The sequence below is a fragment of the Homalodisca vitripennis genome, chromosome 4 (genome assembly GCF_021130785.1).
Source record: "Homalodisca vitripennis isolate AUS2020 chromosome 4, UT_GWSS_2.1, whole genome shotgun sequence".
NCBI classification, from domain to species: domain Eukaryota; kingdom Metazoa; phylum Arthropoda; class Insecta; order Hemiptera; family Cicadellidae; genus Homalodisca; species Homalodisca vitripennis.
In genome coordinates, this window is record NC_060210.1 from 80,844,075 (window position 1) to 80,868,744 (window position 24,670).

Consider the following 24,670-nt stretch of genomic DNA (forward strand, 5'->3'; position numbering starts at 1 on the left):
TTGTGCAGTCATCTACTGTTCCAAAGTACGTGGAGAGTTTTTGTTAAAAATCTAATATAAATGTAGCAAGGTCTGTTGAAACGTTGGTGAACAATTAAATCAGGCTCCTGGATAGTGAGTGGGGTGTTTTTTTTTTATTTTGACTATACTATAGACTAGTAGGATTTATTAATTTACTTGAATTTTTCTTTGAATAGATACCTCTGGCTATACTACAACTGCTTATGCTAAGACTGATTATGGTGAGTCTTCTCTCTTAAGGTTGAACCATGTGTTTTGGGCTAGCACTGGTTTATCAAATCACACAGCTTCCTGTAAAAAAGTTATATCCTTCCATTATTTTGACAACTTAAAAATGATCTTTCTTCCTCCCGTCCTGGGAATTGGTTCATGGTACTCCTCTACCTTGCCTTCAATGATATTTGTGGTGGCTTTACAAATTTTAGGTTCTTATTGTAACAATTTCTTTGCTTAAGCTTGTTAACTTCCTAGATGTAAAAAGATACTTTGTGAGATGTAATATTTTTATTTTATATTAAAGCAGCAAAAATATATTTATTTCTGCATAACAAAGTATTAATGGACAAACATTATAAACAAGCCTAATTGAATATAAAATAAAAGCTTTTCTTTATTTTGAATTTATATCTCTACTCTAACATGTAAATAGGAAATATAAAAGTTATTTTAGTGTGAAGTCTTCCGAGATTCCTGGTTAATCCAAAATAATAATGAGCATTAGAGGTAGCATGATTACTGTTTAATACATTTGTCACATAGACCTGTGGACATGAGAACATGTAAAAAATAAGGCTACAAAGAGGAGTTGTCTATCCTTCCTTCTAAATAAAAATTTATAAATTATTTTTATGACGATTCGCATACATTATAAAAGTTATGAAAAAATAGGTTAGAAATGCTAGAGTTCTTCCCCAAAATGTTTTGAATAAATTGTTTTTGTCATGGTGGAAAAATTAAACTTTAAATTTACATAGAAAAATTTGTATTTTATGTAAAAGAAATTAAATTCTAAAAATACAATGTTATTAAAAAGCCAGGATATTAAGCGAATTGTAGTTTTACTTATCATGTACAAATCCTTTTTGGTACAAATATTAATTAGAGAATATTTTGAGCTTATTTGCATGATGGCGGCGGATATAAACTACACAAATTACAATAACTTAGTTTGTGTCAAGAAACATTTCTGTGAAATGTGAGTATCTGTGATTGGCTGTTTGGTGCAATTAAAGTGTGTATATAACATATTTTTTTGTCATTTGAATTCCATTTCATGGCTAAAAACATTACAAAAATAGAAACTCAACTAGCCAAGAATAAAAAATGTTTTACATATTAAATGTAAAATCTATAAGTAATTACATAAAGTAGAGCTATTGTTGTAACATTCTTACAATATTAATATGGCAATACAATGTTCCAAGAAACAATGCAGGATTTTAAATAAGTATCTCTTAAGCAAATTTATTGAAAATACTTTATTAGGTAATGTTATTATCCTTGAGAGTTAATAGAAAGACAAAAGAATGCTTTATCTTAAAATATGACAAACTGTGCAGGTTTTATTGTTATGTTATGTTTAGTTCTAAGACCACACAAAACTTTTTTATCACATTAAAGCTTGTGAGAGAGACAATCCTAATAGCAGCAGATTGGCAGGCCTTGGTTTTAGAGTTGTGAGCGCAGTTTGCATTACCCATTCCATTCTGAGGTTATTTGTGTCATTGTAGAAACAATGGTTTCAATTACTGTATTTCTTGCTCTAGTCTGAAAAACAAATATTGTAGTCTTTGTCTAATATTTAGGATGTCATCTGATTGTTAGGTTTTGTTTTGGTTATGATTAATACAGGTGAAAATTAATTTCAAAGGATTTTGTACAATGTTATTAGATAAATAGAAATAAGAATAATAAAACTGAATCAAACTTTTACATTTTTTAATCATAATCTGTTCAATACATTTTTAAAAAATTTGTCAAGGTCAAAATTATTTACAATAAGATAAAGAAACTGAAGTAGTTAGGATAACCATTATCGATAATAATAATTATTGTATTCCTTCTTTTGATTAAAACGTGTAATAAAAGAGGCCAATATTTCTTGTACTAAGATAATGTTAACACATGTGATTCATGAGCAGCTTGTGTTTTAAAATTTACAGTACAGTTTTACTTATCCTTATTAGTCAGACAGTTGAGTAATTGCATGATTACAAGACTTGGCAGTTACCTTTAGCCTTTGTAGCTTATGTTTTGGTGTTGTTTGTACCTTAACAGTGAGATAGATTTCAGAATTGTTAACTCTAGAACTGTTGCAATTCTATAACAGGGACGTTCTATTCCTTGCGTATTGCCAGACAATAGTCTGAGATTACTAAGAAATAAGAAGTCTGTAAAATTTATGATGAAAGTTCTCACTTCCAACCCTCAGGACAAAATACTATGATAGGTCTAAGATAGGACGATTATGTACAATTTTATTGGAAACAATATGCTGCATCTTATGCCTCAATACCTTATAGTAAAACGTATTTTTATTGGCAATTTCAGCCTATTATAAAATGTAAATGCAAGGAGAAAGTATTAATTATTGTATATATTTAAGTGGTTATAAAATGTATATAAAATACTATCTAGAAAATAGCATTTCCCCACTAGGTTTTTTTTTTTCACCAAAAAACAAAATTGTGGGGAAACAAAATTTATAAATTGTAGACTGATTTTCTTCTATTAACCCGCAATCAAACATAATATTCTTTTTCTACATGTGAAAAGTAAAAGAAATAGTGTAGTACATTTGTGGAAATTAACCAAATAGCCTAAGTAACATATAATAATGCCAATGTCTTGGGAAATGTAAAGTGTGTAATTAGAATGTATAATATAACAAATTGTATTTTACTGTAGAAATAAGTGTAAGATTTAAGTATAGATCAAATAATGTATTAAACCCCTATCTATACCTAATGTTTTCTGGAAAAAATAAAATCCTTACTGCAATTAAAAATTAAAGACAACAATTTTTTATAATAGAATTAATCTTCTGAAAAGTAAACACCAAATGTTTGTATTTTAACTAAATGAAGAATAGACACCACACACACACACACACACTATGGCGTGAAGACACACTGACACTAAACACATTGATGTGAGAGAGACGGATTTAGTCATGAAATCACTTCTTTTGGTTTGTTCATAGTTATCTCAAAACAACACCCTGTATGTAAATCAGCATTACTATTTTTCCTCTTTCCAAACATTTTTATTACTTTCTTGCAGTAAATAACTGCGTAATAAGTGTTTCTTCAGGCCGTAATGAACATTTACATTTCTCTTATCAATAATCATGATGGCAACATGAAAATCACAAAATAAATCAATTTGTAACCAAAACGAGTACAGTTATATGCCATTTTAACACGTGTAACTTAACTAACCATCCTACCATAGCTATGTCTTGTGTAGGCATTACTAACTTTCCACAAAACATCTTTTGAAAGATTTTATCAGTTGACTTTAAATTTTTGTATGAAACTTAATTTATACGTAAACAAGAATGAGTTCTATGACTTGTGTTCATGTCCATCCGTAGCATTTGGCTGAAGCCTTTCACTTAATAGACTGATGTAATTTCTCAGAACTGGGATGATGTAAAACTATATGATTGGTTATCGGTCTGTCCATAGGACGACATCTAGAGGATAAATTTGCTATAGGCTTGAAATTTTGCATGCAACCTCAAAGAAGCCTGTTACGCGTTACATGGTAAAGCCTACTCTTGTCTTGTACTGTTTAACATCAATTTAGGGATTAAAAAACCGTTTGTAAATGTCTTCAATGAAGCCTGGCGATGTTGTCCAACAGGTCTAATGCATGTTACATGATCTTTGGAGGATTTTTGTGGTCAGTCCGTTTCAGCGGAAATTTTTGGATATAAGAGGTTCAGATTATGCGTATCAATTTCAATCCAAAGAATAACAGGAAACTTGACTTATTTGTGTCTATTTATTTAGGGTTTACATATACAGCTCAAATTTTCCAGTCTTAATGCTAATCTCTATTTATTTATCAGATTCGTCAGGCTATGCATCTTCAGCAGCTTATCCAAGTCAAGATTATGGTGAGTGTCACTTTCAGGAACTGATAGTTTATGATGGTTGCATAACATCGCTATATAGGTTTGTGTTATAATTTAATGACTGACGACTAAGAAGCAATCGCCTCCAGGAGAAAGCTATTGGAACTTCAGAGTATACTTTTATTTTTTTTAATATTTGTTACCACATTTCTTGTCATTTTGGATTGGAGAATTATTAGTTTACTTGTTTGTTTTTTATCTTTTTGTTATATGTTTGTTTTTTAACTTTTTGTTAACTTGTTTACTTTTTAACTTAAAAAAACATTTAATGTTGAAATGAATATTGAGTTATCTAATACTATTGAAACTGAAAAGTGTTTTAATGGCTAGATATCATCATACAGACCAGGTAAAATTATATTAGATGTTGGTTGTATTTTTGACTGCACAATTTTGTATTTCAGCAAATTTACTAACAGTCTTTCAGTTCTGGTGTGAGTTCCTGTGTTAGTTATTTTAAGTCTTTTGCCTAATCTTAATTATGTAATATTTTACCACTTGATGGCCTGTGCTAATGGCAACTTGTGCACATACACTGTAAGCTGTAGTTTATAAGTGCATGTGATCAGTTAAAATATAAAACACAAACCAACATAAAATTAAATTGTTGGCATTATTCCACATTAGGTTACAATTTTCAGCTTTGCATTTTTGCACAGCAGGTTGAGCATTGGATTTTGTAACATTTCCTATAAAATTGTACATTACACTGTGCATCACTGTCAGTTATTTCAGCAGTCTTATGTTAAATCAACACATCAGAGTGGTGTAAGACTATTAAGACAAGGAAATTTTTCATCTTTGATGTTTAGTTGTAGTTAAAAAATCTGTTTATTTTAGTAAAGCTTAATGCAAATATACTTAGTGTTTTATGAAACTCAAGAGAGTTGTTTGGTATTTTAAATAATACGCATTAAATTAAAATACATAATAATTTATGGACACCTCACAAATAAATATATATGGATACAATCGTCATGTTAATTTTCATGTTGCTGTTCTGGGACAGTAAGAACTATACATACAGTATTTTAAATGTGTTCAACACTTAATTAAATATTTATATTTAAAAAGTATATCAGTTCCATAGAGAACAGGTTGAGTGTGGAAATCATCAGTCCAATGTGTGTGTGTGTGTGTTGGTATCATCATACTGCAGAGTGAAGATAATCTTGATAAGAATTTCTATCCATGTATGTAACCTCGGGCAGTGGGCAGTGTTGTTACAACGGTAGCCTGGTTATAATGACATTGTTTATGCTTTCAGGAATGCAGCCACAGTATTAGTCAACAAGCTGGATCACTTGTGACTCCCTTTGAGTGTAAGTGTCAATTAGTTGTCAAGTTGTCCATGCTGTGGAAGATTTTCTTTTGCCATGATAAATGTAAGAAACATTAAATGAATTCCAATTGATTTTGTGATTCAAAGTTATTAATCTAACGAACAACAGAATAATTAATCACAAACTTATTGAAAATTGAAAATCTTCCAACAGCCTTTTTATCATTGAAAACGTTAAGCAAATCGAGATATTTATGTATTCTAATACTTTTTGTGCAGTTAAAATAAAACATAATTTTAATAACATGCTGTTTAAAATTGACATAATAATATAGAATGTTGACATAAAGCAAATATCAATGAGTGTCTTCAGTGAGCATATCCAGACTACCCTGTGATTACTTCATGATCGGTTCTTAGTACAAGTGCCTCAATTACAGCTTGGAAATTAACTGTATTGTCATTTTTAGTCACATTTTCAAATTTTTTATGCTGTTGCTTAATTTAAAGAGTTCAAATTCAAAACAACTTTATACATTCAGTATACACATCAATGGTTTTAAAAAAATGTAATAGACACAATACAAGAATACTTACACAAGTAACAAAATATTTATAAATCACAGAAAATAGAGTAAGTTTATAGTAAATTTTACAATTAAAACGGTTTTGGGAAAAAATATTATGGGACAACCTTACTTCTATAAGTATTACAATATCATTCATCAAAGGAATATAATGACTTGTTGATTAGGAAGAACTGTTTAAATTTTATTTGGAATTTTTTATATGTAGTCTCATATTTAATTTCTGGTTATGGTGTTGTCCTCTGGTGCCATCAAACAAAAGCTAATGTTTGTGTGATTTGGAAAAGAATGTCTAGTGCTGTTATATACAAATTTACCTATACAAAATATTTTAAGTTTGTTAGTGTAAATTCATTTAGATTATCAATTTAAATTAGGTTCAGTACTAATTGCATTTGAAGTGGGTAAACATTCCTGCGTAGTGGACCCGGACCTGGGTCGTCCTGTTGGTTGTTACTTATTAATCCGTGCTCACAGAACCCACTCATTGTTTAATGCTACCAATATTACAACATTTTATTGAATATTTATCACAACAGATTTAGTTCAAAGTTTTAAAGACGCTAAGTTTTAATTTGCAGTGTTAAACTGTGTGTTGAACAATAAGATAATAACACCTCTGTTCTTTCTTAAGGTTGTGTGGTCACTAAATAGATTTTAATGTATATTTATTATATCTTCCTAATACTCAAAATTTACTTTCAAATTTTACATAAGATAATGTGGATTCGAAACATATCTAAAGTATTGATTTTATGTACTGGGCACTCCACAGCTTGAGCGCTTCTACCCTAAACTAAACATTGCATTTTATTTTTAAATAAAGTAATTTGTATACCACATAAAAACTACATTTTTAATATGAAATTTTAAATTGGTTTATATTTTACTGAAGCATTGAAAATACCTCAACTATGCTTGCTATTGTGAGCATTTCCCTTAATCTAAGTGTGCACAAAGTTGATATTAAGTATTTCTAAGAGCCCTAATATATATATATATATATATATATATATATATATATATATATATATATACTTTATTTTCAAAGTTGATTTGGGTGTCAAGAGAAGAAAATAAAAGAGTCTTCTTCAAGAGAAATTTAAACTGAATTTTGTAAAGAAACCTTAACCCTTAAGGCACCTGACAGAGTGTGGAGTGTCAGGCAATGGATTCTAGAGGCCAGTTTCTATTTTTACAATGTTTTCTTTTATGCAAAATTTTAATTCGTTTATGTACAAATATATTAAGAAAAATAGTAATAAAGTCACAACTTAAGATATTTATTAAGCAAATTGCAATATTATTTTCTTTAATTAATAATTAGAATAAAATTCAGATGCTATTTCAATATAATTAATATATGGTGTTGTTTTAATACATTTTGATTACAGATTTTAAATAACAAACATAGTTTTAATCAGTACTATTGTAGGTTTATTTAGTAATGGTCATATAGTGCACTTGGTATTAGTAAATTGTTGTTTATTTTAAATAATTAGAAGCAACTTCTGATATTTGGTGGTACAAAGAACTTTGATATATAAATATAATTTTAGTGATAAAGCTTGATGATTATTATGTAAAAATACAATTACAATGATGAGAAAGTCATGTTATATAAACCTTAGCTTGGACTGATCCATTAATTGAAAAGTGGAAGTTCATTTGGGTATATAAGTAATAATGGAGGCAGTATTTATTTGTTCATTGCAGTTGGAAAGTATAATAAACAATTGGCAAGAAAATTTAACAAGGTATACACTATAATACTATATTACTTGCTTAGTTACTCATCAATAATTATGCGTATCTGAAGAAATTTTAAATATGATACAAAATAATGATTCTATTTATTTATGTGCAGTTATTGAACATTTTATAATTAACTGCTTTGACAGCATAAATTTAACTACTGTTTTTAGTTGAAATACATTAGATCAGATTGGACTTATGAAAAGTCTACATAAATAATAAGTAGTAAAAGTGGCAAGTGTTTTGAAGCACAATCATAAATATATTAAGTATGATTGCTGATGATATTGATAAGTAGGTTCAGTGTCAGTAACAGTGTTTGGCAATTACAGGTGGAGCTGAGGCGCTTGCTTGCTTGCAACTTAAAGGACATAGTTTATTATTTCAGTGAATTATTTCCCATAGACATTCCTCACAGTTTGATGTGTTGTGTTTTTTGTGTACTTGGCTAAAACACGTACAGTTGTCATGGTTTTATGTAATATGATCATAGTGTATTTACTTAAATATAAGGTTTTAGAAAAATTGTTTTGCTTTTTCATTAATGAAATATTTCAAATCCTTATGAAATTCTAAGTGTAAACTTTTAAATATTCAAATAAAATGAATATTAAAAATATATATATTTGTATATGAAGATATTTGTATTTTACTGAAGTTCCTATGACCAATGAATACAATGTCAAAGTTAATCACTGTGAATTGTTGAGATAGCTGCTTTTGCTCTTTTCTCTATGATTGTGCAAATATTACTTGGAATGCCACAAAATACAGAATGAAACCATAATGGGTTGTTATTGCTCTGAGTATATATTGGATTATGAAAAGTGACAAAAAGAATTATGTATAAAAAGAATATTACTATAAAAATTTGTTCAAATATATTCACTTTGACAAAGAAGATAATGAGAGATACAACAAAGAAAATACAGCCGTAAGTAACATGACTCAATTACTTAATAAGCTTTTTAACTTGCTGTCTTTTAAGTGTTAGCTTATGTTGTAGTATATTTTAATACTTAGATTTGGTTTAAAAATATAATGGTTTGGAACAAAATTGATACAATATAACTTGACAATAATGTATTGCTTGTTGATGTGTGGATACTTCAAAATTTAGTTGAATTAAGTTAGTAGTGAAATTTAAAAAAACTGATAACCACCAAAAAATCCGTATTAAATTAGTTTATTTAAAACATTTTAATTTTCATTACGTTTTATTAATTGAGTTTAATGATAGACAATTAGTTTGGAAAATAAAAGTGTTTACTGCACATACTTTTTATTTTGTCAAAAAAGGCAGTCATGAATAGTAGTTGAATTTTATAATAAAATAGCAGTACCATGTGTTTCAACTGTTACCTAAACTAATGATTTACATTTTAAGCAAACCTGTTTGATTTGAAATTATTACAATATAAAAGTTTCAGTTTAATTAAGTAGTAAGAGCATTTTTTTATTCGTTTCATGCCAAATTATAGTGTAAGCAGAATTATACTCAAAGACAAGTTCAAAGTAAAATTTATAAACTTTACAAAATAATAATTTTGTATTGCAAGCAAATAGAAACTATAAGACGTTCATTGTTTCTTTACAAAAACTTAATTGTGGCTTCAGGAATTTCCTAATATTGTAAGAGAATACTATGATCTGTAACAACCCTTTATTGCATTGTTGCACACATTGAGGTTGTAGGTCAATAATCATAACTGAATATCCTACACAATTTTATTGTTGGAAGTCACACATATAGTTAGTTACTCTAGGAATATATAGGAATTGATTCACAAAGTAAAGTTTTGCATCTAGAGGATGCATTAGTCTTAACACATTTGAAGGAAAAAATTACTTTCCAAACATTTTTTCAAATTTTTATATTATTATAAAGTGAATATGCCTTGCTTACCTGTAATTAAATTAAAAGGAAGGAATTACAAGAATGTATCCTATCCTAGGAATTATTTATGGATAGATTTGTCAATGCTGTATACATATCTATTGCCAATAAAATGTAAACTCCATCTATATTTAGTTAAATAATAATTAATTTAAATATTTATTTCTGCATTATAATTTCATTTTAAGAAAACTTTCCAACTTTAAACTAGATAATACAGTAAAGGGTACTGCAAAGCAGTACATACCAAGGGATCATGATGCTGCTTTAAAATACTGGTTTTCTATCCTTCTTACATAATTATTGTAGTTTAGGAATTTTTTGTTTGTTGAAAATTATGAGATTAAGTTTTAAATCTACTTATATTTTGTGAGAATTAGTGTAAACACATGTTTAATCTGAATATCTGAGGTTAGTCAATATAAATGGAGTTACTCATGGGCCCTAAAATACAGAAGTTATGGAAAACACTGGAATCTCGCTTTTAGGGTACCACTTCCATATCTACACTGACAACCTGTTGTAAATCTAAACAATGTTCAAGAGTATAGTGCTTATAGCTGCTTATTACGTCAGTTAGAGTGTATATGATAGATCAGGCATGATATATAGGTAAACTAAGAATGAAAGAATTATGTAACTACATAAATGAAAGTAACAAGTCAAAAGAGTAGATGGAGGCACTCCTACTGGTATTTATGGGGATTCTTTGTTTTTTTTTTTTTTTTTTTAGAATATATTGAGGTAGGGCAGAAATGCTCTCCATGCTGCAGAACAGTTAACACAACACAGAAAGTGAGATGTAACACCATAGAAGCTACATTCTAAGTTGTGGTGCCTCTTCTAAAATTTTCTACTTAAGAATGGAATAGAGTAATTCAAAGCAAATAAAATACAACAGGATTATTCAAGAAGAAATGGGAATTTTTTAATTAATACAGTTCAACAGGTTTAGTAGGAAGAAAAAATAAATAGTAGCGTTACAAAAAAGGACATTTAAGAGAGTTATTACAACGTTATAGGTTTTCTATAATATGAACCCCGGAGGTTACATGGCCGATATCAATTCAGTTGTCAGGTTCTTATAAGACTTAATTAACAAGTGTTATGTTAAAGATCAAGTTTTTATTCCCCCAGAACCATTGAGCCTCTTGGAATGTATGCAGCACTTAAGAAGAGCTATGAGAGTGTTTACGTCAATACCCATAACAGTCTGGTCAGGACTTGGCTTAAGAATTATTTTGTGTCTGCTGTGTAACACATAGAGCTTATATAGAACATCTATAACATTGTTATCAGTTATTCTTGTTGTAATGCTACTGGTTTTTTTTCTTTTCCTATTTTCTAGTGTTTATTCAAAAGTGACAATTTCTTTTATATTAAATCTGTCTATTGCAACATGATATAATTGGTGTGTCCCTATCATTTTGATGAGCCTGTATTGAGTTCTTGATAATTGGTAGCAAAACCGTAACAAATAATTTAATAAGATACCAAAGTGCTAACTTTATTTGCTTTGCTCTGATTAATTAATATTTCACTAAAAATAGTTACAGTGATTAAAATCACAATAACATTTCAATTGTAACAACACTTTTCAGTGAGTTATCAGTAGGACAAAAATATTCGCACATCATTAAGTTGTGTTCAAAAGCCTAAGTCACTAATCATTTAATCAGCATGAAGTAGAATATTTATTTGAAGTTTTTATTTTTACTTGATATGCTTCAATTTAAATTAAGCTAATACTGTTCTCATTCAATTAATTTAAAATAGCTACATTTCACTCAAGTCATGTAGTATTTATGGTTTAATTCAGGATTTCTTTTAAAAAAGTTATCGTCAAATGTAAATCATTCAATTGGGTTATTTACTAGAGTAGTTATTTAACAGTTTTTTTTTTTAGGTTAGTTAGAAAGTTCATATTTTATTAATCGTATGTATATACATATATACATATATACTTTGCTAAGTTTTTAAAGTTTCAGGACTCTTTAAGTGAAAAGCAACATAAACTTAGAGAGCACCAAAACTTCAGTATCCGATTGAAGAAATAAGGAACAATTGACAACATATAAAGATGCCAGATCATTGTGCAAAATACACAAGGAGCTAGTTATTTATGTTAGGGATTGATTATTTTAACTTGATGGGTGTGCGAGTATTGGGTTCTTCAATAGACAAAACTAAATATAACATACAACAGGTGGTGTGTGTATATATATATATATATATATATATATATATATATATAATGTAATTTGTAGAAGTCATGTAACTGTATTCAAAATCCATAAGTAATTAAATGTAAATAACAAACCTAACTAGAGCTCTTTGAATGTGCATTATATTCAGTATAAAAAACAGTTCTTGTGATTATAACTAATTTTCTGAGAATGGTTATACATACAGAAAAAGGTGCAGTAAAATTGTTGTGGGAGGCTTTTGACGATCTTCACCTTCAATTTATAAGTAGCAGGCCAAGGATATTGTAGATGTCATCCATAGTATAGCGTTACAAGCAAAAGATGTACCTAAATGCAAAATAAAATATTTAAATTACATTTTATATATGTTGTCAACGTTTTCTCAGCCTTAAGAAATAATAAACAGGTACCGAGAGCTCAGACCTTACCTTCACGTCTATTATGAGGGTTGAAAAATTACTGGTATCACCCGCACATGTCACATCTAATATATTTGTTTCAAACTCATGAGGTAAATTCCTGTGTTTTAGTATTACTAATTAAGATTACTATTGAGAAGTAAACAATTCTTTTTATTATTTTGGTTTTTGAAACTGAAGAAATTATTAAAGCAGTAGTGTGGCTTTATACTGCACAACTTCTCGTTAATTAACATATCGTAATTTGATTATGATTAAAAATTCAGACTGTCTTGTCAAGACTGTAATGATTCTCATTAGATGCAGTCAAATAGTTTGACAAAAAAACATATATCTTGATATAATATCACCCACGTTACTTTTTAAATTGTGGTTTTAAAAAATAATGTCACAAGGAAAGAATAATTTCTTAATAAAGTCTGGAGTTTTTAACGCAATATTCTGTTGGTGGAAAATGAGCAGAACATGTCAAATCTGTTTTTCCAGATTTTATTTTGAGTGCAAATTTACAATATGGTTAAACATAGTGACTAAAAGTGACCTACAGAGACTTAGTATTTTATTTTGTAAGAATTATTTAAAAAATTAATACAATGATTACACAATAAAGTAAGAACAAAGATGAAGTACTCACACTCCCTTAGTGGTTGTTACCTAAAACTCAATCCAATTTGTGGACCATAAAAGTGGAAACAGAGAGCTGTAATCCTGTTCTTGTAAAATAATGGATCAAAATTAGATTCAGACCCGGCTTTAGACTTAAGTTATATTTGGTATTCAAACAATAAAGTAACATTTATACTTGTAGTAGTACATGAATTTCTTTAGAAATCATAGCCATGCAATTAGATTAGGAGCCACACTAAATTAAGTTTTGTGTCTGTACACCCATACTCGCACACCTCTTTTGGGGAGTTAGTCATACATTTATTATATGTAATACTGAAATGAAGGCAAAGATAAAGAATGGCTTAATTATCAAAGTGGTTTTTCACCTATGACTTAACAGTGCACTATTAATATTGGAGAAAGAAAAAATACAAGTTATTATTGGTGAGAAAGATTTAAACTGAGATTGATCGATACCAGAAAATATTCAGTGTTATTACATTTTTTAATGTAGTAGGAATTTAATTGAGATGAACAAATGCTAATGAAAAATTAGAACTAATAACAAAAAAAGAGTAAAATGGTAGTATTTTGCCTTAAGATGAAAGAAGAATGGATTCATCACAATCCAATTAGTAAGTAACGTTCATTATCATATCAAATAATAGATGTTAACCTTAATGATGCTGTTGATATTGCTAATAATAACCAATCCTTTTTATATCAATTATTAAATAATTTTACATATACAATTTAGAAAATTCCAAATAAATATATCATCTTTTGTTTGATGGAATTTTTGAACATTTCATAGTTTTTTTTTGTCAATAATTAAAACAATAACAGATTGTTACTATCAGAAAGGAGGATTTAGTCACTATACCGTCTTGTTTCAGACATGTTTTATATTTTACTCATTCTTTTTTCAGCATATGCTGGCGCTTGTAAAGTGTGGCAGGACTGCGGCAGCAATTATACCTGGTAAGGTCTCTTACTGTAAAATACCATTCTACCGTTCTCTTAAATCACCTTTTGTCGAATTACCACACAATTATTCCACTGAAAAACTACAGCTTTTAAATAAACCTTGTCGTGCAACAAGTTTTTAGTACATTATTTGATGTGTCATGTTCAAATAGTGGAAACACTTGCATAAATAGTTATACCTAATTTTCTATTTATTTGTTAAATGGTAGTAGGCATTTTGTTTTACTTGAGTTCACGTTGAAAAGCAGTGTTTGCTGCAGTTGTTCATCTGAGTGAGAAATGTTTGTGGCAGTCAGTTTTGACCCCATTTATCTGGTTGTAACATAAGAATTGCAATTAACCAGATGGGAAGGTTGTTCAGCATTTTTTTAACATTATTGTTTTGCTAAATACCTGAAAAGTATGCAATTTATAAGGTAAAGTAAAAAGCATTTGGATGCATATTAATTTTACCTTTAAAATGCATCGTAGTCTCTCATTTTCTACTATCCAAATTAAGGGCATTAAAGTGTTTTGAGATCTAACATTGTTGTTCTGGGGTAAAACTCAAGGTAGTTGCACACAACAGCCTGTCGTACATTGTCCAAATATTCTTAACTGCAATGATTATTCTGTTGAACTTTTCTTTACTCCACCAAAATGCAGAACATTTTAAGTTCTAAAGTTGTTTGAACAGGTAGGCCCACAAGATAATGTTATAGTGCAGGCTGTGCAGTGTGTGTTACGATCTTGAAGAAACTGGTAAGAATATCTCTTGGCTTTGTAAACTCTCTTAATAGGAAAGTTAAATACTCCCAGTTAGCCAAATGCCAAAGATTTTTATGACCCTACATTAAAATTTAGATGTTACATTTTAAGATGTTACAATTACATTGCAGATGAGTCCGCTTATTGACAGCCAGGTTTGATTGTGAGTATTGCAATATTTGTATTGTTTTCTGGCATTATTTGTTAACCAATGTGTAAGTTTTTGAATTTATTTTTTTGTTATTTAATTTTACAAAATTGCATTTATTTTCTGCGCTTTTTGTGAAAAAATCTTAATTCTTGCAAGTGGAGAATTTTATTGTTATGGAGAACCACTCAAAAGGCATGTATTTGTTACAGATTGCTGAAATGAGGCCAAAAGGTGGAAAATAAAGTTGGTGAATCTCTCTATCTGTGTCCTGATCGGTGAGTTAAAACATTGTGCTCTGATTACAATAGTCTTTCGATCTTTTGGTCCTGTGTAGGTATGTGAACTATTGTAACAAAGTCTAGGCAGCAGAACACCCAGTTGATTATAAAGAGAAGAGTGCATTGTATGGGTTCTCCAATTTACTATAATCTTATTAAAAGTTACTAAAATCTCCTTTTTGTAGGATTCTTAAATGCAGCAGTCCAACCTTCAGTTTTTATAAAAAATGTATGTAAATGTAATTGTAGGTAGGGTTTATTTTATTTTACCTGCCTTAGTCCTATAAAAATCCATTAATTGATACAAAAAATAAAGTTTTGTTTATGCTCATAAATGCTTTTGTGATACCAAATAACAATGATGACTTAAGTATAAAAACCTCCCATGTGTTTGTGTGTTATTTTATTTGCTATCATTAGCAAAACGTAAGAAAGTATAACTGAGCAGGTCTAGCAAGAGCCATGACCGGCACGAGAGGGGAAGTGGAGTAGGGCATAGTGGGGCAAGAGGGAGGGAAGCACTGATCCGCCTGCCTGGCCTCGCCGAGCGGCGCCGACGTGCTCACAAGCAACCACTATTCACAGATACGACATTCTAAACTCAATCATAACTACTTATACCTTAATATTAATATTAGTAATTACATCATCTATGGCTTTAAACTATATATGACGAAATAATATTATCTAGCCTGTATAAAATCCTAGAACTATTTAAATAAAATAAAAACTTACAGTTATTTAAATCAGGGGTTCTATTCCACTCAAGTCCACGTCACCCATTCTTTCCCGTCATCATCACTTTCTAGATGGCTGTCATCATTGTCATCTTTTGTGTCGGAATCTTCTCCCAAATTAATTATTATTTGTTCACTAATTTCGTCGATTTCCAGTTCTAATGCAGAGTAATTCAATTCCACTTTTTTTACATGGTTCACACGAGAACTCCACTGTTCTCGTGTTGTCTGGCTACATATGTCTACTACCAGTTGTTGAACTTCAGCTAATTTAAACTAAACGTTTTGTTTGGCTACACTCTCCTTAAGTAAACTCCATACCATTTCAATAGGATTTAAATCTGGGTGGTATGATGGTAACCTTAAAACAGAATGGCCGGCTTCTGCCAGAATAGAATCTACTTTAAACATTTTGTACTTTAGTTTATTTTCTTTAATAACTGAGTACAATTCTGGTTTTAACATTTCTTTAGAAAAGTGTACGTTTCGTTCTGATAGCCACTGTATCATGTCTGCCTTTAAAGTTGACGACGTGGGAGCTGGGTTCAACTGCACATTGTGGTAGGGTGCATTATCAATAACAATAACAGAGTTTTGGGGTATGTTAGGAATTAATTGTGTTCGTATCCATTTTTCATAGTTGCTGAAATTCATGTCACCATGATAATCCCCTGTTTTTTTCCCAGAAATGAACGTCAATAGTGCATTATTTACAAAGCCATCTTCGTTACCGGCATGAACAATTATTATTCTCTCGCTCTTACTAATACGGGTTTTTAAACCTGCCTCGCTTCCATCACTCCAACTCAAGGGTTTTGTGTGTGTAGAATGAACGTAGGTCTCGTCCATATAGATTACTGGCCTACCTTCTGATCGATAATTCTGGATATTTCTCAAATATTTTAAACATAGTTCCCTTGTATCAATTTTTTCAGCCAATACTTTCCTGTTATTAACTGATTTCCTTCAGAGAAAGGACTTGTGTAAACGACCATTTAGTCCCTGTCAAATTAATTTTTTCTCTGAGAGCTGGTAATAGAGTTTTTACTGTTGGTCGTTCGCCATTGATTTTGTGGAACTCATTTACAGTTCGCCTGACAACGCATAAATCAAACTCATCTAACTCCGTTTTTTTCTTTACTTTTTCTTTTTTTATTTTGCGTATAAAACTGAGTTTCAGTCTGAACAACAGTTCTGCTTTCTGCAATAATTCTCTTTACAGACGTCTGTGACACCCCCGTGGCTTCTGCTACACGACATTGAATTTGTTTTAAATGTATTGCAGCTCCAGTTTCATAAATTTGCACACATTTGCAATGATTTCTCGACTTTGGCTATGCAATACTTTTCGTCCACTATATTATAACACCTACAACAACGACAGCACGGCCACGTGAACGCTAGATGTCAGCACAACGGAACGACACGATTCCAACGCCTGACAGCAGTGAACTGACCCAGCTGCTACCCCCACTCCTACATCTGACCTCTAGGCTACTGCGCATCTTTAGCCCACGGCTCTTGCTAGACCTGCTCTGCTATAAGCAAACCTTTATTATTTAAAAAAAATTGTATACCAAATGACTTACAGTGCGTATGTTTACAATTGTATTATGTATTCATTTACATGGATGTATCTGCACCAGGTCTTGAATTATAATTACATTAGAACATCAATAATTCGGATTAATTGGGACCATATCCATTTTGGATTGTTGAATTATCTAAATGAACCCATAAAAGACTTCTATATACGTCTTTAAATCGGTTTGCTATGCTCAGGGAAAATAAAAAAAATTTAAAAATACCACTGGAATTTTATTAAATTTGTTGTCACCTTTTTTTGTTGTTTGATTGATGCTTTATAGTGGCTTGGTTCAGAAATTGTGACATTTTGTAAGAAAAATCTGATGTAATCATTTTTTGGCACCAGTGTCTTTGATGCCTTAAACGCTTTAGAATGTACACAGCAGGTCCGTCTGTGCCTTCCAACATCCCTGCCATCATCTGATTCTACTGTTTTTGTGTCAACTTTTCCAAAGATCCAAGAGGTCCGAAAAGTTATGTTTTTTCACTTCTTTAGATAACTGTGTATTATTATATTGATACTTTGTATTACGTTCAGAAATTTGGACATTTTGGAATAAAAATAACATGTAATAATTAATGTGTGTGCGTACACACACTCATATATGTTATATATAAATTATTTTATGTTATTACTTCACCATTAATTATTCTAACATAAACTATTTTGTATAATTTATTTATAAAACAAACTGTTTTTAAGAAAAAAAATCCATTTTGATAGTAATCGGAAGTATAAAAAGATAATAATACAGTGGAACCTCGATAAGTCGGATTAATCGGGACCGCGGCCGATCCGGGTTAGCCGGAGAATTAGGTAAATATTAATAAAATACGGTATACTTACAGATAAACTCCATTATAATTGTAAAATCATCAAACATATGGACATTTAATTATTATTAATCCTTACAGTACATTTATAACTGTTCATTTCCTGGTAAAAACACTCAGTCAGCTTTGGTTGTGCCAATGTCGTCTGCCGCTTGCGTGCTGTGCGATCCCATAGTCTCCTCAACATGAGCAATTCAGCCGGCGATATTTCTGCCTGCCGCTCGAAATAAACCATTAGTTCGTTTAGTTTGGTCACTGCATCTCCATGACTCATCACTGGATCTTCAATGTCCCCGTCTGCCTCCTCAGCGTCTGATTCATTAGCATCAGGTAAAAACAACGCGATCACTTCCTCTTCAGTAAGTGGCTCATAGCCTCCGTTATTGTCTGCCCCTAACCACAGAGTAATGTGATTTTCATCGACTTCAGAGAGGATTTGAGGTCTGTTATTGTTTCCGGGAATTCGGGACAATGACCGCCACTCGGCCGCCGTGTGCCATGAGTCACACACTCACTATCGTACAGTCCTATCAAATACTGATGCAACATCGATTCACGGATACTATACCTCTCAAAAATATTACGTTTTTATTATTTAAATGTTTGTCTGATTTTTCATTTTTTAATTGAAAATCGGTCCGGGTTAGCCGGACTTACGGATTAACGGGGGCCGACTTATCGGGGTTGTACTGTAGTTTGTATAGACATAAATTATACAGCTATTACTTACAAAAACACAACACTAATAAAAAACCTGTTGGTGGTAGGTGTGAAACAGCCGAACTGATAGCAGTGTAGATATGACACTAATCGTAGCGTTTTCCGGGAGCTAGATGGTCCCATCCAGTAGAGTAGTGCTACACATTACAACATGCTTCAGACATCTAGCAGATGTTATTGGAACTACAAGAGTTTGCATCTAAATATGACCGAGGGATGAATGGCAGGGTAGTTCACTAACCACAATAAGTAGATTGCAACATATATGTTTATTGCGGGTTGCTAGTAATACACTACTGTATATACTTAGTGCAATTTTTTACAGAGGAAGGGTATAAATGCATTTAATGTAAGATAAGTGTATATATTACAAGTAGCATATTATTTTGGCCTATATGTTTTTAATATTTTCTTGTATGCTGTTTCACAGTGAGTACAAAATTTTGTGTACCTCCAAAAAAACCTTTTTTTGTTTAGTACTGGATATTTATTTAAACTATTCTTTTTTAGGTGACCAGTCGTCAAATTTGTCATTTGCCTCTGTCATGTTGCAACGCTTGATGAGCATGAGTGGGCCTGGCTGTTCACACATCAGAGAGACAAGGTAGATTAAATTAAATTCTATTTAAGGTGTGAATAAAACTTTGTAAAAATATATAAAATTATTTATTTAAATATACAATAAAAAGTGGTATTGGATTCTTCAGTGTTAACCCTGGAACTGATATGAGTCGTATATTATGACTCGTTCTTGTGGTTTTTTTTTTTACTGATGAAGTCATAATTTACGACTCATTTTTCTAGTGATTTTTAATAAGCACGGATCGATTCTTTTGACTGCATTGGCTGCAACGTCTGTAACTACCAAAAATCATTCAAGGTATTTAATCGTATCCATTCCTAGATTAAAATACTTGAGAATTTTTATTTATTTTTTCTAATCCTTTATTTTCAATTTTAGAACATTTTTGGGAAATTGAGTTCATTAAATGTCCTTAAAAGTTTTGTTTGTTGTTTTGTTAATTTAGTTTTGAAGTTTAGCTTTGCTTAATAATTATAATTTAGAATGTTTTACATTTTGCCACTTACTTTTATGCCAAACAGTTGTTATAATAAATTGGGTTTGGACAAATATCTTTTTGCAATTAGAAAAAGTAGTAATGTAAAAAGTTTTAATAGAACTTGCCCAAAATGAAGTCAGATCAGCCAAAAAGGTTGTCCAGGTAACCCCACTGCCAGATTTGGTAGTCATAACTGTGACAACAATAAAATTGTCAGCCACACCTGGTGCCAGTCCCTGCTTAGTCATTACTGCAGGACACTGGGTCTATTACTTCTGAATGGCACTGTCCCTCGCAGAAGACATTGTCAATTGCATAAATAGTGTAAAAAATTGAAACAGTCCATAAACATGTAAAAATATAACTTGAATCGGAATCCTCCTGTTCAGTCATAAAGTCTTCCATTAGTTCATTGTCATCCTCCATATTGCCTAAAGACAATAATGAACACACATACACAGTCCCCTTACACCATACACTACACACAATAAACAATACAGCATAGCCAGCGAACAAAAATTACGAACCACGAAGGATTGCGAATAACCAATGTATGAAACAGGCACAACTTTCCACAGCAACTGCTAGGCTCACACGAGCAGATTGCTATTGTCATCTGCATAGCACGTCAGTATTGCATGACAATTGTCGTCACCCGCAGTGAGTGATTTAAAATTGTATAATACATATTTTAAACTATCATTTTGGGCCTCTGGTAGGAAATTGTCTGAGTTAAAGATTTTTATAAAAGTGAGTAGTCTTTAAACATTTTATTCCCTGGGATGGTTAATGCTCATCCAAATTATATATAAATACTGTCACTGTACCAAACTTAGTCTGAATCTATTAAAAATTGCATTAATCATTGTGTTCACAAGCCCACATTATTATACTGCATAAGTCCCCCATACACACATATGTATACGAAAGTCATTCAGAAAGTAAGTTACTGAGGCATGCGAAGTGGAGGTAGTAGTGCTGTGTAGCTACATTCAGTACACATCTGGCAGCATCTTATTGAAGGCTATTCTAAGTGTTCTAAACTTTTGTTGAAATCATTCTGTGTGTATAGTAGTAATTGCAGGGCTGTCACTAAAATAAAGTTATTTAGCTAAATTGAAATGTAAAGAAGGGGAAGGAAGCTATAGGTAAACCGCTTGCAAAAATACCCTGGATGATTTCAGTTCACGCAGGGTGGGGTAAATACCCCTCCGACGCTATGATGCCGCCTTCTCCTAGTATCCCCACCACTGCTCGGCATTCGCTCTATGATTGATCTGGCTCAGTCGCTCTTGTTCACTGCTGCGATTCGTTCAGTTAAACTAGCATATCGTACAGTGAATGGATAGATATATAACAATAAATGTACTATTTCAGAAATCTAGTAAATGCTAATATGTCTGTTAAAATATATTTAAAAAATCTAATTGTCAGTTACTAGATACATTACTAAATATTTTAAATGTTAATACTTATAATCAATGGACTTGGTTGATTGATATCCCTTTGATTTACCATAAGTAAGGTTATTACCTACAAATGGGGAGACCCCTACTCTCCCCGTTGAGTTATATGATTACGGTTTTATTCTTAATCGGTTAGCAGTGAACGAAAGTAACGACTGAACAATTTTGGGGGCCTAGTGTAACCTAATATAACTCTATAGTTATGCATATACTCTATAGTTTTAGTTAGTTCCATATGATGTTAAGCAATTTTCCATGGATAAGAATTTTTAAGTGAACTTAACACTTTGAGTGCTGGCCCTAAATGACATGTAACTCTGTAGAATGCTGGGCGTTTTTGGTGGTTTTCAAAAATTTATTAAAAAAAAAGTATTTAAGGTATGAGAAAAATACTTACATGCCTTAATTCAGCTTACTTTCGTCTTTCTTTTAACGTGAGATTGTTAGTGGTTTTTTTAAAAACTACACATAAAAAAATGTTTTTTAAAAACATTTATTTTTGGAAAAAAATTATTTTTTGAGACAGTTTTTTTTATCTAACTTACTAAACTAAGCATATATACAATTATTTACAATGACCCATTTACAAATATAAACTGTCCTTTGAATAATACAAATCATGTTTTTATGTTTTGTAGTTTTTTGAGAAAAAACTATGCCGTCATATTGATGCGTCGGCATCACTTTCGCTGTCAGCACTGTTTTCAGCATCTGTAACATAATAATATACTATGTAAAATATGAATATATTTTCATTTTATTCATAAGAATAGAATATTAGTTGAATAAAGTTAATTTATTATAATACAAATTATAGTTTGATTCACGAAAACAATAACATAACCAAACTTTTAGACTGATGTTTATATGATAAATAGACTTACTTATTCTTACCTGAAGTATGTGTCTAATCTTCCATTAAATCAGGATCAATGTCAGAATCGTCAAAAATACTATCTACACCAATAAAACTATCTTCATCTAATACATCATTGATCGCAACGTCGTTCAAGCTGCGAGAAGCCATGATTGCGACATCGACTGCCGGCTGCAACGAACGTCACGTCAGCAGTCACGGTAAACAACGCGACCGAAGTTGCTTTGTCATTAACTTCATACAATACATCTGACGCTTTCTAGCGGTGAATTGTGTTACTAAAAACCCAAATACATTGTAGAGTAGGCAAAACCCGTTTAAATACGGACAATGTAATATAATACCAATTGAAATGACAACTACGTAAAACTACGGGATTAGCATTCTTCGGAAGTTTCGCCGTTCCGTAAAATTACGGGATTAGCACAAGTGTTAATAATATTGTAAGTTTTAACGGTCATTAAAAAATAATATATCTGGTTTGAAAAAAATAACAAATATTTATTTAGTTGCCAGGAAAAATTGAACGAAACATTCTAGGTGAACGGGTCTTTTGAAACACTCTGATCCGGATCACTCGTTCACTTGACTGACCCGTTCGAATTGAACGACACATCTATAATGGCCACTGCCACTGCAAGGCTAACCTCAAAGCAAAATGTAAGCTTCCTGGATACATCTATGGCTACATTAATCGGTTCAATTAATATTTTACGCTTAGACTTCGACACTTGTATACGTCTAAACAAAAATATAGAACAGGTAAAGTAGCTGCAGTGTAAACAAAACTGTGAGAACGAGACACGATCCACACAGCTGATAAACAGGTACAAGAAGGTGCTGGCTCCACTCCCCGCCAGAGGGGGGCCCCTCCTGCGCGGTACTGATCAGAAATTTGCTTCTGCGCAGGTTTCTTTAACCTATAGCTCCGTTAACCTCTTCCAATCAAAGCTGGATTACTTCCTCGTGTTTAGGCTTGAAAAATAATTGTACATAAATGGAGCAATACCACTACACCAACATTCATCCTTCAAAGTAAACCAATCTGTTTTAACCCAATATGTTTATTTAATTATGAGTTACACCTGAACATCCATTGCGTTGCACAGATTTAAGTGATACATTAGTTTATGCTGTTCTCAGTACATGTTCTACTGGGAGTACAAAATTGAAAATGTTCAAAGTTTATATTATAATATAATTTTTTATGAAACAAAATGTTTAAACCCAAAAATAATTACAGATAATGGTCAGGAACAAATGTAAACCCCCTTTCTTCTTCTTCTTCTCTATGTCATGATCTTACAAAACATGTTTTATTTTCACTAACATTCAAATTTCGATCTTAGTAATGTTTTATTTTTAGATCCTGATCAGCCAAGTATCAACAAAACTGTTTTCAAGAATTAAATGTATTTTTGACTGCAGTAAGCAGTGATCTTAAAATATTCAGTACCAGACTCTAATGAGTAAGGTCACTTTTTCAAACCCAAACAGGAATACAAGAAATCAGTTTATTCAGTTCCTTGAATATTTTGTTAATGTATTTATAAATGTTCTGAATACATTTGTATTTATTAGTTCAAAAACTAAGCTAATGCTTGTCTATTTTATAACAAATTTGGTTTCCTTTTTTAATGTGTAAATTAACAAAAAAATTGCCCTTTTAATGGCAATGTGATAATTTTATTCATTGGTTTCAGTGCTCTGAGTGTTCATGAAGGTCAGAGAAGAACCAGTACCTCAACGAAGAAGCTCAAATTAGAAAGATTATCTTATGTTATGTGATTAGAGGTTTTTAATTTAGGTCATTAAGCTCTGCAAGTGGAAATCTAAGCTAAAAAACGTGTAAAAAAATAAATACTTTTATAATAATGATTGTAAAATTTTATTACCAATCCTCATCATACTTTTCGCAAAATGAAATCACTGTGCTAGTTCAATTTATTACGATTTCAACAAAACAATCTTTTTGACATGATCAGAGTGTAAGATTTTTCATAGAAACAATTTGGAAAGTTGACTAAAATATTTTATCAAATGATCAACAAATATCCTTGGATCATTTCCAATCAATTGAGTTTCAGAATAGACATTGAATTTATTGCTAATGCCTAAAAAGTAATACTTATAACAAGTTCTGTTGTAAAGAAAATCTTGATCTAGTCAATAAGATGTATGCTGAATTTGGCAAACTCTGATACTGGTTTCATTCATAGATTAGAAAATTGGCCAGGTGGTGTAACAACTGACAGCTACAAAAATATCAATGATGTAATTTCACGTATGGTTCCCCACGTAACTGGT

The 24,670-nt window shown here is 31.1% G+C and overlaps 1 protein-coding gene across 10 annotated transcripts in view; it reads left to right on the forward strand.

Moving 5' to 3' along the window:
• LOC124359616 (TATA-binding protein-associated factor 2N-like) overlaps positions 1 to 24,238 on the forward strand; it is a 69,466-nt gene extending 45,228 nt beyond the window's left edge. For 3 of the 10 annotated variants that reach the window (XR_006922172.1, XR_006922173.1, XR_006922176.1), the window contains 7 exons: positions 198 to 242; positions 4,097 to 4,144; positions 5,430 to 5,484; positions 13,848 to 13,899; positions 15,013 to 15,078; positions 19,470 to 19,563; positions 24,067 to 24,238. Coding sequence is in view for 4 of the 10 variants with exons in the window: in XM_046812501.1 (XP_046668457.1) it covers positions 198 to 242; positions 4,097 to 4,144; positions 5,430 to 5,449 (113 nt within the window). In the remaining 6 variants the exon portion in view is untranslated. Of the gene's footprint in view, positions 1 to 197; positions 243 to 4,096; positions 4,145 to 5,429; positions 5,485 to 8,118; positions 8,314 to 13,847; positions 13,900 to 15,012; positions 15,079 to 19,469; positions 19,564 to 24,066 lie in introns of those variants that run through there. The other 7 variants (XR_006922175.1, XR_006922174.1, XR_006922177.1 and 4 more) reach the window with 7 other exon arrangements.
• The last annotated feature ends 432 nt before the right edge of the window (positions 24,239 to 24,670 follow it).